Below are 19839 nucleotides of genomic sequence, written 5' to 3'. Positions count from 1 at the left end.
ACACTGGAGTGGGTTGCCATTTCCTTCTCCAATGCATGAAAGTGAAAAGTGAAAGTGAAGTCGGTCAGTCGGGTCCGACTCTAGCGATCCCACGGACTGCAGCCTACCAGGCTCCTCCGTCCATGGGATTTTCCAGGCAAAAGTACTGGAGTGGGGTGCCATTTTAGCAAGCTCTTAAAGTTCTTTAACTTTGAAAAGATGGTATCCATTTTTATAGAGATATCACTTGAAAGAAGCAACAAAGATGAATCTAGCCTTTTTCTGAATTGAAGTTTAAAAAGTAGTGAAATGGGCCGCCTTTGAATACATTTCCTTCCTTAATGATATTTTACTGTGACATTGTTTCAACATGATAAATCCTGAAATCAACTCTGGGAATAGTCATATGTTTTCTTCGTATACAGGATTGCATTTGAAATGGGCTTGTAGATTCTTTAGAAGGTTGCTTCTTCATTATTTTTAGTATTAATATTATTGAAAATAAAAATGTCTAACTTGTAGGATTGTGAAGTAGGAAATTTATTACTGATACATTGATATCATCAAGTCACCGTCCTGTGAAACTAACCTTAGGTCAAATGTTGGTCTTCATACTCCTACTCTTAACATCACAAGGAACTATTCTTTAATGCACAGAATAATAGGTGTGATCTGAAGCTGGGACAGTGTTAAGACAAAACAATCTGTGGAAATGTTGCACACACTTGTCAACAGATGAGAGCTGCCTGTGCTGTAAGAAGCTACTTGATTTCCTGATCTCTTACACTGTATAATTATATGTTTATTGTAATAATTGAATGACAGTTTAAGCATCTTGTCAGTAAACAGTAGTATAATTTCAAATCTAAAAATATATTTTTCATTGAGATTAAACTGTGTGTATAAATTATAACCCCCTTCATGGATCACAGCCTTGTCATGGAGAAGGGGTTCGCATAACTCAATGGAGCTATGAGTCATGCCATTCAGGGCCACCCAAGACAGATGGGTCATGGCGAAGAGACGTCAAGGGAATATTTTATGCAAGGATGGGCTTGATAAAGGACAGAAATGGTAAGGACCTAACACAAACAGAAGAGATCATAAAAAGGTGGTAAGAGTCCACAGACGAACTATAAAAGAAAGGGCTTAATGACCTGGATAACCATGATGGTGCAGTCACTCACCTAGAGCCAGACATCCTGGAATGGGAAGTTAAGTTGGCCTTAGGAAGCATTACTATGAACAAAGCTAGTGAAGTAACAGAATTCCAACTGAGCTATTTAAAATCATAAAAGATGATGCTGTATTTTAACAGCATTTAACATTTTAGTTACACTCAACATGTCAGCAAATTTGGAAAACTCAACAGTGGCCATAGGACTAGAAAAGGTCAGTTTTCATTCCAATCCCAAAGAAAGGCAATGCCAAAGAATGTTGAAACTACTGTATAATTGTGCTCATTTCCCATGCTATGCTCAAAATTCTTCAAGATAGGTTTCAGCAGTATGTGAACCAAGAACTCCCAGATCTACAAGCTGGATTTAGGAAAAGCAGAGGAACCAGAGATCAAATTGCCAACATCTGTTGAATCATAGAAAAAGGAAAGGAGTTCCAAAAAAACATCTGCTTCTGCTTCACATCTGACTGCACTAAAGCCTTTGACTGTGTGGATCACAACAAGAGGAAAAGTCTTAAAGAGATCGGACTATGAGACCACCTCACCTGGCTCCTTAGAAACCTGTATGTGGGTTAAGAAGCAACAGTGAGAACCAGAACTAGTAACAACAGATTGGTTCAAAATTGGGAAAGGGGTGCAACAAAGCTATATATTGTCACCTTGCTTATTTAACTTATATGCAGAGTACATCATGCGAAATGCTGAGCTGAGTGAATCACAAGCTGAAATCAAGATTGCCAGGAGAAATATCAACAACCTTATATATGCTGATGATACCACTCTAATGGAGAAAGTAAAGAACTAAAGAGGCTTTTGATGAAGGAGAAAGAGAAGACTGAAAAGGCTAGCTTGAAACCCAGCATTCAAAAACCTAAGACCATAGCATCCGGTCCCATCACTTCATGGCAGTTAGAAGAGGGGAAGGTGGGAGCAGTGACAGATTTTATTTCCTTGGACTCCAGAATCACTACAGACAGTGACTACCGCCTTGAAATTAAAAGACGCTTCCTCCTTAGAAGGAAAGCTATGACAAACCTAGACAGTGTATTAAAAAGCAGAGACATCACTTTGCCGACAAACATCCGTAGAATCAAAGCTATGGTTTTTCCATTAGTCATATACAGATGTAAAAATTGGATCATAAAAAAGGCTGAGCACCGAAGAATCGATGATTTTGAGTTGTAGTGCTGGAGAAGACTCTTGAGAGTCCCTTGGACATGAAAGAAATCAAACCAGTCGTTCATAAAGGAAATCAATCCGGAATATTCATTGCAAGTCGTGATACTGGAACTGAGGCTCTAATACTTTGGCCCCATGATACAAAGAGGAGCTCATTGGAAAAGACCCTGATGCAGGGAAAGATTGAGGTGCAAAAGGATCAGGTGGTGGCAGAGAATGAGATGGTTAGATGGCATCACCGACTCAATGGACACGAGTTTGTGCAAACTCTAGGAGAAGGTGGAGGCATGCTGCAGTCCACGGTGTCACAAAGTGTTGGAGTGACTGAATGGCAGTAATGGCACAAATTATTTAATACTCATTTTTCTAAGATTTGTATAGCACTTTACTCATTCATAATAAAACTCTTAATGCAATTTTATTCAACACACTCACATTGCAAGTGTTATAACTAATTGCAAGACTGCCTGCCTAACCATAGTTGGAAAGTTCTTTTTATATCAACCTGAAAATTCCATAACAGCATCATTAATTTCATTTGCAAACCAGAGAGTAGTAGTGTCCCTATATTTGTCTGTTGCCCTTTCTAGCATTAGGTGGTTTATCTGTATTACAGAGTTTAGTTACAAATTTCCATCTTGCGCATCCGTTTGTAGAATCTTGGCCTGCTCTTATCTTTCCCAGCTCAACAACATTTGTATATTTATAAAGTTGTATGGCCCTGGATAATGAAAATCTTCATTTGAAAAATGATTATTTTCCTAGTGACAGTGTTTGGGGTTGACTCTCACAAATTTGCTTTCCTTTTCTTTACAGCTGCATTATGTTCACAGTACTCCCGGGGGCTCAGGCTCTGCAAACCCACCAGTGGTTAGCACAGTCTATGCCTACATTGGTACTCCGCCTGCCCAGCGCCAAATTGCTTCATTGGTTTGGCGCCTGGGACCTACACACTTTCTAGAAGAAGTATTACCTCCTTCAAATGTTACTACCATTTATGAACTAGGACCAAATTACGTGGGAAGCTTTCAGGCCGTATGTATGCCATGTGAGTAACTTATTCTTTGTTCTTAAAATCATGTAAGACTTACCTCCTGTGATATAAATGTGTGAATAAGTGCATACGTGTAGATAAGATTATACATTACGTTTGTCTAATAAAAGGACCTTCTCCTCTGCGTTCAGCATGAAACTTGACCCCTCTCTGCTATTCAGAATGCTCTCCTCCACTAATCATCCCGTCCATCCTTGTTTCTTGTCTTCATGTCTGATCACTAGTTTTCCAGTTTCTTTCCCAACCTTCTTCTCTCTGTCATTTCTCCTATTACACGAAGCTGTTTAAAGTGTATGTCCTTTGGGAAAAGGAAAGAAGGAAGAGTCTGACAAACACACACATAACATTGTTTAGCTTGGACCAGTTAGCATCAGTTTGCCTCGTCTCTTTATTCCTGCAGTCCACTCCTGTTATCCTTTATTCCAAAAGGAATTTAGAATCAGAGCGCTGATGTTAAGCTCAGTTCTTTGGTAGTGCTCTTTCCAGATGCTACCTTCCCTTCCCTCATTCTCATTCTGCCAAAGTTTTAAGTAGATTTGGGACAAGTATACGATGAATGATAATAGTACTATGACTATGTAATTTTACTTTCACTTAGTTTCTTGATTCAGATAATATCTAATAATAGCTAACACTGACTAAGCACTTAATATGTGCTGAATAAATTTATACCCAAGAAGGACATAGCTGTTCTGGGCCCCTCACAAGTATCCATTCGTCTCCTCAAAACACCAGGACTCAGGAACTATTGTTATCATCCGCGTTGTATAGATGAGGGAACTGAGGTGCAGAGATGTATAGGTCATGCAGCTTTTAAGTGAGAAAGCAGAGGTTCACACTAAGTCACCTTCTTCAGAACTACTCTGCTGTGTCTACTAGAGGAATAAAGAGAGGCGTATATGAGAGCTCTCACTGGGGAGGAGACCCAATGCTACAGAGCTCACAGATGTTCCACTCATTCACTTGTTCCTTGGAACCAAGAGAAAGTGTTTTGTAATTCCGTTGGTCATTCTTAGAACTCTTCTTCCTTTACGTTGTGCTGCATATTAAGTATATTTTAAGAGTAAAACTTGGGATCCAAAGCTTTATGTTATTTAGTCGCTAAGTCATGTGCAACTCTTGAGACCCCATGGACTGTAGCCTGCCAGGCTCCTCTGTCCATGGGATTCCCCAGGCCAGAATACTGGAGTGGGTTGCCATTTCTTTCTCTAGGCAAAGCTTTGTGACTGGGTGATTTTTCCTTATTTTCTAATTAAAGAAATAAATGAAGAGCTGGAAATTAAGTAAAACAGTTTCTAAATTTTAGTTCCTTGTTCCACTTTAAAAGATTTTCAAGGCTACCCATTTAAAAATAATGATAAGAATTAAAAAATTGTCTTAGGATCAAGAGAAAAGCTGATAATTTTGAAAAGGATTATTCTTCTTTTGAAGGTAAAGATGCAAAATCTGAAGGTGTGGTCCCATCTCCTGTGTCATTAGTACCAGAGGAAAAGGTGTCATTCGGCCTCTATGCACTGTCCGTGTCCGCCTTGACAGTGGCGAGAATCCGGAAGGTGTACAACAAGCTGGACAGCAAAGCCATCGCTAAGCAGGTAAGCAGAATGATTTCCCAATGGGTCACGGCTGATGCTCCCTGCAAAGGTGTTCCAGAGCTTTCTCTGACACCCCCCCGCCCCCCGCCCCCGTCCCCGCCGCCAAGCAGGAGTGGTTGCTAAAAGCAGCATTTTTCATGTATTACTTTGGTTTATTTTGCTTTGGATTTAAGCCACAACATTTTTAGCCATTTAGTGTAATCTGGAAGAGTGAGAATTTCCTTCCAAGTGCCCAGTCTATATTCTTATATTTTCATTGGCAATTAAGAAATTGAACCTTAGGAAACTAAAGAACAGAACTGCTATTTTAATTTTTCTTTTTTGGATAACTTACTAAACACCGGGCACCATTTTGTTCAGGACACAGCAGTAGATGAAGAGTAAATCCCTGCCTTTATTAACGTTCTTACATTCTAATGGAAGAGACAGACAGTAATAACGAAAGAAATAACCTGATCATAGAGTCTGTTGGAAGACGAAGAGTGCTAGGTAGAAAAACCAAGCCGGAAAGGGGAGAGAGAGGCTGATAGTTTCAGTGGGAGGGTCGGAGGAGGCCTCCCTGAGAAGGCGAAATTGGAGCAGTCTTGAGAGAGAGAAGGCGGCAAAGAATGATGTATGTATGGGGGGAGGGGAGTGGAGTGTGCATTCCAGGGATACTAGTGCTGAGGCCCTGAGGGGACAGTACAGGCCTGCCAGAGAGGCAGGTGTGGCCAGAACGACGGGAGAGAAGGCCTGGGTAGTAGGCCAGGAGAAAGTGGGGTCCCTTGTTCTGATCCGAAGAAAACTATAGGAAGAGTAGTTTGGGGGCCGGTGAGAGAGATGTTGAGAATTATGTTTTGGAAAACTTTGGTGTCTCCAAGAGGCTTCTCAAAGCCTCGTGAAAATAGGAGTCGGTTTAAGGGAGAGGTTTGAATGCTAGGGTTGTTCCTGCTGCTGCTGCTAAATCGCTTCAGTCGTGTCCGACTCTGTGTGACCCCATAGACGGCAGCCACCAGGCTCCCCCATCCCTGGGATACTCCAGGCAAGAACACTGGAGTGGGTTGCCATTTCCTTCTCCAGTGCATGAAAGTGAAAAGTGAAAGTGAAGTCGCTCAGTTGTGTCCGACTCTTCTCGACCCCATGGACTGCAGCCTACCAAGCTCCTCCGCCCATGGGATTTTCCAGGCAAGAGTACTGGAGTGGGGTGCCATTGCCTTCTCCGAGGGTTGTTCCTAGGTGGTGTTAAAGCCACGAGGCTAGGTGCAGTCACCAAAGAGGAGATGCAGGTAGAGAAGAGGAAAGGTTTACAGACAGAGATCTGGCACATTCCAGTGTCACGGCCCTGGTGGGATGATGAAGAGCCAGCAGGGAAGACTAAGGAGCCAGCCCGAAAGGAGAAAGCGAGGAGAGTCTGGTGTTGAAGGCAGAGATTTGCTGTGGCAGACGTGTCAGAGCAGTCAAGAAGGGTGAAGGCTGAGGACTGACTGTCAGGTTTAGGAAGGTGGAGTCGTCAGTGAGCTTGTCAAGACATTTTGGCTGTTGAGGGGAGGCAAAGCCAAGGGGAAGGAAATCAAGAGGCTGGAAGGAAAGGATTTGGGAATAGTAAGTATTGACAAGCTCTTAAGCCAGAGGCTTGCCTGTGAATAGATATATCTCTCTGCTGAGAAACATAAACCACATAAATTTAGTTCTACAGATAACAACAGAATTACGTCTATGAATTACATTTTTTTTTTGCTTTAAAAGCAAATTGTGTATGTCTGTGCAAAATACATTTCTTTTGTGTGGGCATGTTTTATCCATAAACTTTTGAGCAATTTATGTGACATTTATTTGCATACAGTGTGAAACAATTTTTTTTTTGCTTTCATGTCGAACTTGTAAACTTTCCCCTTGCCCCTGTTAGGGTGGACGCGGACAGTGCCTTATATTCATTCTATGATATTCACTGATCAGAAATACTGGGAGGCAGTGAGTGTTGAGAACCTTTACACCACAACCGAGTTTCATTCAGAAGGAATCCAGAGCTGTTCCCCAAGACCCCCTCACCACCTTTCTCTCAGTGGATTGTATTAATATTTCACTTGCTTCCTCCGAGTTTCCACACCTTTGCAAGTATTTGCACGTTTTTAAAAAATGAACGCTCATGTTTTTTAACATTCTGAGAAGTCGAGAGAGCAAAGTTATGTTCCCCATTCATGTTCTTTTTTCTTTTCCAGTCAGAATGTTGAGACCGTTCCTCTCTCATGACATTTTTTCCTTTCCTGTTTGTTCTTCAGTTAGGCATTTCCTCCCATGAGAACGCCACTCCTGTGAAGCTGATCCACAACTCCGCAGGACACCTCAATGGGCCCGCACGGACAATCGGGGCCAGTCTGATTGGATACTTGGGTGAGTCACATTGCCTTTTCCTTTCAGGCTTCTTTCTGGTGCTGGTTTAGTCACTGAGTCATGAAAACTCTTTGTGACCCCATGCTCTGTAGCCCACCAGACTCCTCTGTCCATGGGGTTTCCAAGGCAAGAATATTGAAGTGGGTTGCCATTTCCTTCTCCAAGGGATCTTCCAAACCCAGGGGCTGAACCCAGGTTTCCTGCATTGCAGGCAGGTTCTTTACTGCCTGCGCCACTAGGGAAGCCCAGTATATAGTGTGGATTCCTTTTAAAATTAACGAGAAGTGTTATGCCAGTCAGTGTCCAACATGTTTATCAGTCCTTGGCAATTAATGCTCCATCAGCGTCCACGTCTCTGAACTTTTTCTTTTTTGACCATACTGTATTGCTAAAAGTTTCCTTTATGGTAAGGCCCATGGTAGTTTTTCTTTGTTCAGCTCAGGAGATATTTCCTGAGCTCAGCTCTACATTCTTTGCAAAAATATGGCAGCACTGTTGTTGTTGTTCAGCTGCTCAGTCGTGTCCAACTCTTTGCGACCCCATGGACCACAGCATGCCAGGCTTGCCTGTCTATCACGAACTCCCGGAACCTGCTCAGTGATGCCATCCAACCATCTCACACTCTGTCGTCCCCTTCTCCTCCTGCCTTCAATCTTTCCCAGCATCAGGGTCTTTTCCAGTGAGTCAGCTCTTCACATCAGGTGGCCAAAGTACTGGAGCTTCAGCTTTAGCATCAGTCCTTCCAATGAATATTCAGGGTTGATTTCCTTTAGGATTGACTGGTTTGATCTGCTTGTAGTCCAAGGGACTCTCAAGATTCTTCTCCAACACCACAGTTCAGAAGCATCATTTCTTTGGTGCTCAGCCTTCTTTATGGTCCAACTCTTACATCCATACATGACTGCTGGAAAAACCATAGCTTTGACTATACGGACCTTTGTTGTCAAAGTGATTTCTCTACTTTTTAATACCCTGCCTAGGTTTGTCATGGCTTTTCTTCCAAGAAGCAAACGACTTTTAAATTCATGGCTGCAGTCACCATCCACAGTGATTTTTGGAGCCCAAGAGAATAAAATCTGTCACTGTTTCCATTTTTTCCCCATCTATTTCTCACAAAGTGATGAGACCGTTTGCCATGATCTTAGTGTTTTGAATGTTGAGTTTTAAGCCAGCTTTTTCACTCTCCTCTTTCACCTTCATCAAGAGGCTCTTTAGTTCCTCTACGCTTTCTGCCATTAGGGTAGTGTGTCATGTACATTTTTGAGGCTATTGATATTTCTCCCTGCAATCTTGATTCCAGCTTGAGCTTCAGCCAGCCCAGCACGTCAAATGATGTGCTCTGCATATTAAGTTGAATAAGCAGAGTGACAGTATACAGCCTTGATCTACTCCTTTCCCAATATCGAACCAGTCTGTTGTTCCATGTCCAGTTCTAACTATTGCTTCTTGATCTGTGGTATAGTAGAAAAAGCAGTGAGTGAAGAGCTCAAAGATTTAGGTTCTAATACTTCATCTGTCACTGTGGATTTATGCCAGACATTGGAGCTCTGTGGATGTCGATTTTTCTTATCTATAAACTGGTAATACTGGCCCTAATTGCCTTAGATGGTAGTTTTTAAAATCCAACTCCATGCTATATAAAAGCATTGTGAATGCTACAAGACACACAAAAATATAAAATGCATATTGGCTTTGTTTTTTTAAGAAACTCAATTTTGATCAGTAGGCAGATGACATTCAAACAATGCCTTTAAAAAAAAAAGGTTAAGAATGTAGATAATTGTTACAAAGTTAGTTCCAGTACTGTGTTTACCATGCTTTTCAAGGTCACCGATGTACTGTTACTCATATTACATAACTGAGAGAAGCTTTGAGCAATAATGTGGAATGTGGTTTTTTGACTTTTTTATGGGCTTCCCAAGCCTATCAGTGTAGGAGCCACAGGAAATGCGGGTTCAATCCCTGGGTCAAGAAGATCCCCTGGAGGAGGAAATGGCAACTCACTCCAGTGTTCTTGCCTGGGAAATCCCATGGACAGAGCAGCTTTGCGGGCTATAGTCCATAGGGTCGCAAAAGAGTTGGATGCAACTTAGTGACTAAAAACAAATAATGCGTAATTAATGAATAGTTCTTAAGATGATTTATTCAGTTCTTGTTTACAATGGGGAATTTATTTTAACTACTTTCCACTGTCTTTTAATCAGGAGTAAGAACATTTGTTCCTAAGCCTGTTGCCACTACTTTGCAGTACGTTGGTGGGGCCGCAGCCATCCTGGGCCTGGTAGCCATGGCTTCTGATGTGGAAGGGCTGTATGCAGCGGTCAAGGCCCTGGTTTGTGTGGTCAAGAGTAACCCACTAGCCAGCAAAGAAATGGAAAGAATCCGGGGCTACCAGGTTTGTAACAATAAAGCTTGGTCTTCACTTTACTTTGCATTAAAAATCTTATAATTTTCATTGTTAATTCATATTTTTTCAAACTCTGGAAGAATTATATTGTCCAAGTAAACTTTAAAAGTTGGTAGTTCTTATTAATATAAAACATGTTTCAAATAAGAATGTGGGTTGTTAGTTCAGTTATTTTTCTCTACGACAATAGGAATTAAATAGGGTCAGGACTTCGCTGGTGATCCACTGGTTAAGACTTCGAGCTTCCCATGCATGGGAAACAGATTCCTTCCATGCTCCACAGCATGGGCGAAAAAAAAAGAAATAGGATCGTATTATCACTTGCTCTAGAGATGGCTAAATCAGTCATAATTCCAGGTTCTCCTGGTTTTCCTTGTCTTTCTCCTTCACACCATGTCATCTTTTACCCCCTCTCCTCCCTTATTAGTTAGGTAGGGGATATGAGAGCCACTGTATGTTAAGTTTGTCATTGCTAGTCCTGAAAACACATGTGAGACTAAAAATATGCCCTGTTCACGTATTTACAGTCTCTGCTAGGGATTTAGGCGGTAAGTTGCTTGTAACAAGAGAAATAAGTATTTGGGTCAAGATTAAATTCCTCTAGGGAAGATGAAGTATAAATGCCTTCTCTAACTTTAGCAGTTAGTTCATTGGTAGTAGATAATGTTTACTATAATGTTTTCAGTAGATTTAACTGTACTATTTTGATGTTTTGTTTTGGAAAACTCTTAAAATAACAGTTGCAGCATTGTCTATCATGAAAAAATAGAAATAATCTCAATGTTCCAATAATATGAGAATGACTAATAATACTATAACCATTCCATATATCATTCAGTCTTTTAAAATTGTAATTCTGGAGACAGTGTTGCAAAAGAAAACAATCCTTTTGACAAAATATTATGTAGAGAACAGGAATAGAAAATTATATACATGTGATGGCAACAGCAACTCAAGGTATTTATGTACGAGTAGATTTTATGTAAAAGTGAATAGTTTAATAAGAGAATAATGGGATTACCCTGATTTTCAGATTTCCTATAATGCTATGTTATCATGATGAAAGATTAGAAATCAGTGTAGAAGTCTTAGGAACTGCTCTCCTTAGGGTTCTCATGTGTGTGTATGATGATTGACCAGCAAGCATTGATATTTTCTTTCAGTTGCTGGCAATGCTGTTTAAGAAGAAACGCTCCCTTCTTAACAGCCACATTCTCCATCTCACTTTTTCCTTGGTGGGAACTGTTGACAGTGGACATGAGACCTCCATTATTCCAAATTCAACAGCTTTCCAGGATCTACTTTGTGATTTTGAAGTATGTATATAAATACTAACCGGTAATACATAATCAATGAACCGATTCCTTTTTTGGTGTATTTATGAGTTAACTATGAAAGCGTTTTCTAAGACATGTTTTTGTTCTATAATTTTATGATTCTCACGTTAATGTCATTAGTAAAACATACAAAATAGAGTAGTGATCGTGCTTTTTACCAGCGATAATCCATGGTGTCAATAGTATAACAGTGAAATGGTGTAATGCATATACCTAACTATAGTCACTTTGCTGTTGCCATTGGCATGACATGAAGCAAACATAATATTTTCAGCAAAAAAAATTTTGGTTACTAGTAGCTGTATAGTGAAATATTCATTTCAGCAAAATTACAAGATTTTTATTTCTACTGACTTACTACCATAATAGCTTCCACTTTGTCCTCTCAAGGCACCACTTAATCACACGTATTCTTTCTGTCTTTAATTTCTTGTTCACAGCACTTTGCACTCGCATCACTATATAAAATCTCCTCCCGCAAGACTGGAGGCTTTACAAGGGCAGAGATCATGTCTGTCTGCATCTTTGTATCCCTACAACCCAGAATAGTGTCTAGTACTCAAGACTTTGCTGTGATGTCTGGCCCTAAATCATCTTCTTTGTAACTTTCGTAAGCTCCATCTTGTCAGTTATTTTAAAGACTGTGTGCCATAAACATTGTACTGAAACTTTATTTGAAAGCTTATTAGCAGCACCTCTCTAAATAAAAATTCATGGCTCTCCTCTGTTCTTGCTACCCCAGCCTCCACAGCATATGATGCTGCTTTTCCATGTTTCCATTTTCTCGCATGTCCTCCTCTTGCCAGCTTTTAGGCATCACTCACCTGCCTCTTTATCTTATTCACTACTTTCCCCATCGTTTTCTGGTGATGGAATTTTCATTTTGTTGTTGTTTAGTCACTAGGTCATGTGTGACTCTTTTTTAACCCCCTAGACTGTAGTCCACCAGGCTCCTCTGTCCATGGGAGTTTTGAGGCAAGAATACTGGAGTGAGTTGCCATTTCTTTCTTCCTGATGCAAGGATGGAACCCGTGTCTCCTACGTTGTATGAAATTTTCATTACTTTACAGAAAAGTGTCCGCCTTCACTTCTTTACCCTTTCCCTCTGTGTTGTTCTTTTTCCTTTAGATTCTCACCCAGCCCCACAGGCTCATGTCTACGGAGACTTGAAAACCTAAATCTTTAGCTTGATATCTGAATCCAGACATATTTCTAACTTCTTCCTAAATGTTTCCATTTCTGTGTCCCAGCAACACCTACACTGAACGTAACATCCTTTCCCCAAGTTAGTTCTTCCTTTGAACTTCCGTTTCTATTAGTAGCACCACCAATTCTCCCAGTCAGTGAGACTTGAAATTGAAAAATCAACTTCCTCCTCCTTCAGTGTTTATAAACAGCATGAATTAAGGCAGATTGTGCTTCCGCATTTCATGTATCCTGTGTTTTCTGTTTCTCCTGCTACATCCTAATCCAAGCCCGAGTCAGTTCTCCTCTTACTCAAATAGCGATCACTTCTTTTCCCCTTTCTTCAGTCTGTTTTATGTGTTGTTTTTACCTCATTCTTTCCAAGATATAATCATGTAACTTACTAAAAATTTTCAGTGCTCTGTTCTACACAATTAAGTACACATTTCTCAGCCTGATATTCCAAATTCTAATACATGAACCTCTCATTCTATTAGAAAATAATTATTAATATGTTTGAGCCCAGCACTGTATTAGGTGCTAAGATTGTGAAAATTTCAGAAGAGTCCATGCCTCAAGGCGTTTAGTGCATTAGATGAGAAAAGCAAATAGACAGTAAAAAATGTGTGAAAGCATGGAGATAAAGGTATGCAGAGGGTTTCCTTTGTGGCTCAGTGGTAAAGAACCCACCTGCCAGTGTAGGAGACATGGGTTCAAGCCTCGGTTCGGGAAGATCCCCCATGTTACAGGGCAACTAAGCCTGTGCACCTCAGCTACGGACCCTATGCTCTAGGACCCATATGCCACAACGGCTGAAGCCCATACAGCCTGTGTTCTGCAACAAGAGAAGCCATCACAGTGAGAAGTCTGCACACCCCTGCAAAGGGAAGCCCATGCTCACCGCAACTAGAAAGCCTGTGCAGCAACAACCCAGTGCAACTAAAATAATAAATAAATAAATAAATAAAAAACGAGGTCACGATAATTCTACCGTCTCTGTCATTTCTGGGCCTATTTGTAATGATTTTTTTTTTCTCTTATGACTCATATTTTCCCTTTTATTTGTATACTTGGTAACTGTTGATCAGATGCTAAGTTTTGTTGATTGGTAAATTTTATTTTATTTTCTTAATGAGGCTTTGCTCTGGCATTGCAGTTTTGAAACATCTTTTAAGCTTTGTTCGGATGGACTTTCATTCATCCTTAGTGGTTATTTAGCCCTCCTACTAAGATACTACACTTCTGAGACCTCTTCCCAACCTTCCCATGTATTTTGAAGTCTCTACACAGGTTGGTGGGAGCACAGACTAGTCCCAGCCCTTTGTGAGTTTTAGGAATTGTTTGTGGTGCTACCTTGCATTGGTTATTCCCGGTTTTGGACCTACACAGGATTCCTGCCATTCAGTTTTTGTATCCAGTAATCATTCTATTCAGTATGTTATATTCAGTATTCACTAATAGTATTCAGTCATTGAGCCCAGAGAGATTTTCTGTAGATCTTGCCTTCCTAGTTGTTTACTCTAGGAGAGTAATTTTCACAGCAATTATCTCTTTATGAACAGAATCAGAAGTCCCATATAACAGCAGTTTTATAGTGTGACAGCAAATAAAAACTAAGAAAGTGGCTATAATCAATTAATTTATCTAATTTGTCTAAGTGAAATAAGTTATATGTACTGCATTTGTGTTTATTGGGTTGCAATTTGGGGTATTTTTTTAACCCTAAATATACCACTGTTCTTCTTTTTTATTTTAGGTCTGGCTCCATGCTCCGTATGAACTTCATCTCTCCCTATTTGAACACTTTATTGAATTGCTCACAGAGTCCAGGTATTGGTTGATGTCTAAATTGTTAGTTGTTCAGTTACAAAAGTGATGCCAGTACAGTGTATAAAATCTTCTTTCTCTTACAGTGAAGCTTCAAAGAATGCCAAGTTGATGAGGGAATTCCAGCTAATCCCAAAGCTGCTACTGACTCTTCGAGATATGTCTCTATCCCAGCCTACCATTGCTGCTATTAGTAACGTGCTGAGCTTCTTACTGCAGGGTTTTCCCAACAGCAATGATCTACTCAGGTAGTGAAAACTTCTGTGTTCATCGGTCTGTTCACTGAAAGTACCAATGAGATTAAGATGATTGAAGTGAATGTAATTGCTTCCTATCCCTGGATAATACCTGCAAAGTTAATACTATTCAGGATACTTGTGCATCATGAGAAATAGGCATGTATCTTGCACACCATTTGTTGCCACTAGTGACTAATAGAATTTTGGGAGAATGGGTGTTAGAATTAGTTCAGTGAGATGGATTGTCCTGGACATCAAAGTGTTCAGTGTAGGAATTCTTGGTCCCCAGCCCTCTTCCAAGACCAGGCTTTGCTGCTTCTCCAGGGTATGTGCAGGAACACATATGCACATGCATGCACACCCGCAGTGGGCATGCCATGTCTTTTGTATTTGTTCTTTATCACCCAAACTGATGATAGTATGTTATTGTTGCATATTCTCACCTTTTCTTTAACATGAGTGTTATTTTGCTGCTAATGTGAAATACGGCTTCAGGCACATTTATGGAGTAAATGTAGAGCAGTTCTAATAGGCACTTGAGAATTCTCATCTTGGCCAGAAATGGAAGAAAAAAACTACCTAAGTTATTTTCCAAATAGAAAATTGCTTTTAACTGCACTTAATCACCTCTTGTCATGTTACTGCTCAAGTATTACAGATGACATCACACTCGCTGACTAGGGTATTCCCAGTAAAATAGTCTCCAGTTGATGCAGCATGTAAATCACTCACTTTATATTCAGTTACCTTGAACGCATTTTTTTTTTAACTTGGCAGCAGATCTAAAACTGGAGTTTAAAGGTTAATTTGGAGATTTTCATTATTAGTAGTAATATTTATTTAGGTCTTATCCTGGTATTATGATGATCACTTTGCTAAAATTTTCACTGTAACCTATCAAGGCTTTTATTTTTCTCTACATTACAAATTGAGAAATTAAAGCCCTGAGAGGTTAAGCTACTTGCCCCAAGTAACATGATTAAAAACTGATACAGCTAGGATTTTAATCTTACCTGTATTTTCAAAACCCAGACTTAACTATTAGGCTACAGTAGATCCATATAGGTAATGTTAGGACATTTTTATTTGACACCATACTGGTGAGTTTTTGAAATCATTTGAATCAGTGCATTAAAGGACTCATATTTCTGATGAAGTTTATTTTTCCCTGTATGTATTTTAAAACATTATAGCATATTAATGTTAATTGTTCTAATGTTAATTGCAACAGTTCTAGGGGAAGCAGCTGAAATACAGTCATGTAAGATCTATAAAAGATCAATTAAAATAAGAAGTATTCTCTTGGTTTTCATTTCTTTGTTTTTTTATTTCTTAGTGTGTTGTTTTGAAGAGAGAAAAAATAAAATCTATAACCTCCTTTTTCTTGGATTAAAAGGTTTGGCCAGTTCATTTCTTCTACTTTACCAACCTTTGCAGTTTGTGAGAAGTTTGTAGTTATGGAAATAAACCACGAAGAGAAGCCTGACACTGGTGAGTCAGTTCTGGAGCTTGGAACCTAACTACTGTGCTTTGCCTTCTTCTGACACAAGTTAGACCTGAACTGTATGACACTGTTATTTTACTTTTCTCATTGAATTACTTTTCTTGATCTTTCACAGACATATTTGTCTTAGACCAAGCCTCTACAATACACAGAAATACAGAATTAGCTACAAATTTAATAAGGGTGTGAATTTGCTTTAAAAATAAAATCTTTCCAATTTTTACAAGATTTATAGTGATGTTCCTTTAAACAATAAACTCTTCCAGTATAATTTTTGAACTTTATTTTTTTAATTTATATAAATCTTCAGAAACACAGATTCTTACCAAAGTGAATTGTATCTGTATTACTGTTATTTTAATTTCCCTGTTAAATATTTAATAATCATTGAGGGAAAGAACGTTTTACTAGAATCATGTAAGTGTAAAACAAAATTTTTGTAAGTTGTAATTCCTGAGCCAATGACAGCCACTTTTTTTTTTTTAATAAACTTTCCTCCTTTGAAGCATATTTTTGCCTTGCTCGAATGTATTTTTCCTGTCATGTATTGTAGATCAGAAGTTGTACTTGGAAAACACTAAAAGGACCTTTTAAATTAACCTGTGATTAAATTCACATTATTTTATATGTATTCAGCATTATTTACATCATTATCCTGTTACATTCTTCCCCAATCATGTCACATAAAAGAGTTCCTTTAAAACTCTCACAACCCTATCCATCTGGGAGTTCTCTTCCAAATTGGCTATATCATTCAGAGCACAGCCTCTCTGGTGCTTCATAAGTAAGAAGAGAACGTGGTATAATTATGTTTTTCAAAGGAGAAACTAAAAGATTTGAGAGGCTGACTTCCTGCAAATCGTAGAGCAGAACATATAAAGCTGGTAACCACTTACTTCCTACTCATTTGGAACAAGGTTGGTATTTCTTTGGGTGAAGCAAAGTAGCAGTGGGTGAGAAGCATATAGATCAAATCAATGGATGACACTTGTTTAATGCTTAGTATTTGCCAGACAGTTTTAAGTGCTCTATATAATCTTATAACAACCCTGTGAAGTTGGTCCTCTTATTACCAGTTTTACAAAAAGTGAGGAAACTGAGGTCTAGAAAGATTAAATAAAACCAATTTACTGAGATCCCATCACTGCATTTAAACTATGGTAGTCCAAACCAGCATTCTAAGCTTTTAAGCCTTGCATTATTCTACCATATATTCAAAGATTATTTCCAGGTTCTGAATTAATATAAGCTGAGTAAATAGGAATTGAAAGAAGACTACTGTTAAAATCTGAGTGGACCTATATAACATGTTTATTTCAAGTATAAAAAAATTATATAGGAAAAGTATTTCTCTAGTCTCCATACTGGACATTGAGATCAATAACTACAACTCTAAACCAACATTCTAAGCTTTTAACCACTGTGTTGTTCTATCAATTCAATATACACGGATTATTTCTAAGTTCTGAATTAATATAAACCAAGTAAATAGGAATTAGAAAGGAGAGTACTTTAAAATCTTTGAAACTATAAAACAGATTTATTTCAAGTATTAAAAAAGATACAGGAAAAAATATTTCTGTAGTCTCCATATTTCTTGCTGATCATTGAATTCTGTAACTACGGCTAGTGTTATAAAAAAATTTTTTTGACAAGAGCACAGTAGCAGGGATCTATAAATTAGGAAAATTTTCTCTTGATCTGCCAAGCTGATTAGATTAGAATTCTTCTTATTAATTCATTGCCATTTGAAAGATTACAGAAAGCCAAAAGGATTTGCAGGTCTTGTTAGTCTATGACATTAATTATTTGTGTGGACTGGACTGTCTTATGTATAATATGTTTCCCAAAACTTAAAACTGTAATTTTTTTCTTTCAAATAGTTTATACAGTCTTCAGGATACACCCACAAACAAGTGATTTAAATAATGCTGAACAGTGATACAATAATTAATGCAAAATAAATAGCATGAAAGGGCAATGCAGTGGGGAGTAAACCATCAGTTTGAATGGGAAGAAGTTAACCTGAGAGTTTCATTGAGTTCATTGTTTAAAACTGTATCTGAAAATTAGGGAAACATAACTGACAGTGAAAAAACTAGGCATAAAAACCAAGAAGAATTCTTAATTTCTGTGTAGATTGTCATTTTATCAAAAGGAAAAACTGAAAGGAAGTAAATCCTTAGTCAGTGTAAATTGTGTGGTATGCCTTCAATAAGGCGATTTGTAAATTACCAGTCATTTGCCTACTAGAAGGGGAGGGAATCTTGAGTTCCCCTTGGTAAACTTAAGGCACCCTCCCCAGTGATTAAGGCACTAAATTAGCATTTTAAAAGACAAGTGTTTAAGGGTAAAAATGGTCCCTTGCCCAAGCAAGTAAAAGCATATAACCTTGGTCATTCAATTTTAGCCTGAGCTTCAATTATAGAATAAAGAAAAGAAGTCATGTTTATTGTGACTTATTAACCTACAGCTCGATGTGGCAGAATTGGGCCTGGAACACTGGGCCATGGATCCCAGTCCCTGTGCTTCCAGGACTATCCACTGAGAGCCAGATGCTTTCTGCCTTCCTCCCTTCCTTCCCCAAGTTCTCTTGTACATTTCTGTGCCTTTCCCTCTGGTCTGTGCTATTTAAGTCTAGCTCTCCTTTATGTATTACAATTATTGAATAATTTATGCTTCCTCTTTTCATTTTTAAATTTGAGAAAATTAACTATTTAAAAAGGAACTAGAAATTAAGGATTTGCATTGTTACTTTTGTTCATGTGATCCTTATTGTTACGTGATCACTTTGCCCTGTAAGTACAAGAAAGGAATATTAATATAAAAAAGAGTTCACAGTCTTTACTATCCCTTTTTTAGATAAACTTTCATGATGGCTCAGACAGTAAAGAATCTGCTTGCAATGCAGGAGAGCCTGGTTCAATCCCTGGATCAGGAAAATTCCCTGGAGAAGGAAATGGCAACCCACTCCAGTATTCTTGCCTGGAAAATCCCATGGACAGAGGACCCTGGTGGGCTATAGTCCATGGGGTCACCAAGAGTCAGACACCACTGAGCAGCTAACACATAATTAAATGAACAGTTTTAATGATTTTAAAGAGAAACGTTTAATAGACCCTTTTTTTGTGTTCACTGTAGTGGAAAGTACTCCTAGAGAAAATGTTTTCTGAAAGATATATTTCAGTGATATTTCCTAGACCAGTGTTGGATATTTTATCCTAGTTTATCTGCTAGGGCAATTTAATGTATTTCTTTTCATTGCAGGAACCGAAGAAGAGTTTGGAGGTCTTGTATCTGCTAATCTTATACTTTTGAGGAACAGACTTCTGGATATCTTACTAAAACTGGTTTACACATCTAAAGAAAAGACAAGCATTAATTTGCAGTAAGTAAAATCTTTTGAGATTTGGTGGTAATAGTTGATTTTACTAGTTAATTCATTATAGACAAAAGAAAGATTTGCCTTTGACTTGTTTTTAATTTATTTTTTAATTGGAGTATAATTGCTTTACAGTGTCAGGTTGGTTTGTGCTATACAGCTGCATGAATTAACTATAAGTATACATACATCTTGTTTGCTGCTAACTTTTAATAGATTTCTTTTTAAAACCCTGAAATTCATAGTATCTCAAGAACAAAAGCTGGTCTTAGTTTTCTTTTTAATTTGAAATCCCAATCCTTGAAATTAATGTTTTGTTTAATCCATCTGTCTGAATAGAGCTTGTGAAGAGCTGGTCAGGACGCTGGGCTTTGACTGGATTATGATGTTTATGGAAGAACACTTGCATTCTACCACAGTCACAGCAGCCATGAGGATTCTTGTTGTCCTACTGAGTAATCAGTCTATTCTCATCAAGTTCAAGGAGGGACTCAGTGGTGGAGGCTGGCTGGAGCAGACAGATTCTGTCTTAACGAATAAGATCGGAACTGTATTAGGTATGGGACTTTTATAGTCGGCTGCTTTGAAATGAGCTTTGTGTTGT

At 38.7% G+C, this 19839-nt stretch overlaps 1 protein-coding gene across 6 annotated transcripts in view; it reads left to right on the top strand.

The window, feature by feature from the left end:
* Positions 1-19839, top strand: part of WDFY3 (WD repeat and FYVE domain containing 3) — a 283089-nt gene that overhangs the window by 173837 nt on the left and 89413 nt on the right. For all 6 annotated transcript variants that reach the window (XM_070372638.1, XM_070372639.1, XM_070372635.1 and 3 more), the window contains 10 exons: positions 3155-3386; positions 4824-4984; positions 7243-7354; positions 9559-9749; positions 10925-11077; positions 14040-14113; positions 14197-14358; positions 15746-15840; positions 19121-19241; positions 19575-19792. In XM_070372638.1, coding sequence (XP_070228739.1) covers positions 3155-3386; positions 4824-4984; positions 7243-7354; positions 9559-9749; positions 10925-11077; positions 14040-14113; positions 14197-14358; positions 15746-15840; positions 19121-19241; positions 19575-19792 — 1519 coding nt within the window. The remainder of the gene's footprint in view (positions 1-3154; positions 3387-4823; positions 4985-7242; positions 7355-9558; positions 9750-10924; positions 11078-14039; positions 14114-14196; positions 14359-15745; positions 15841-19120; positions 19242-19574; positions 19793-19839) is intronic.

The sequence above is a fragment of the Bos mutus genome, chromosome 6 (genome assembly GCF_027580195.1).
Source record: "Bos mutus isolate GX-2022 chromosome 6, NWIPB_WYAK_1.1, whole genome shotgun sequence".
NCBI classification, from domain to species: domain Eukaryota; kingdom Metazoa; phylum Chordata; class Mammalia; order Artiodactyla; family Bovidae; genus Bos; species Bos mutus.
Note: the sequence above shows the minus strand (reverse complement) of the source record. Positions and strands in the feature narration are given on the sequence as shown.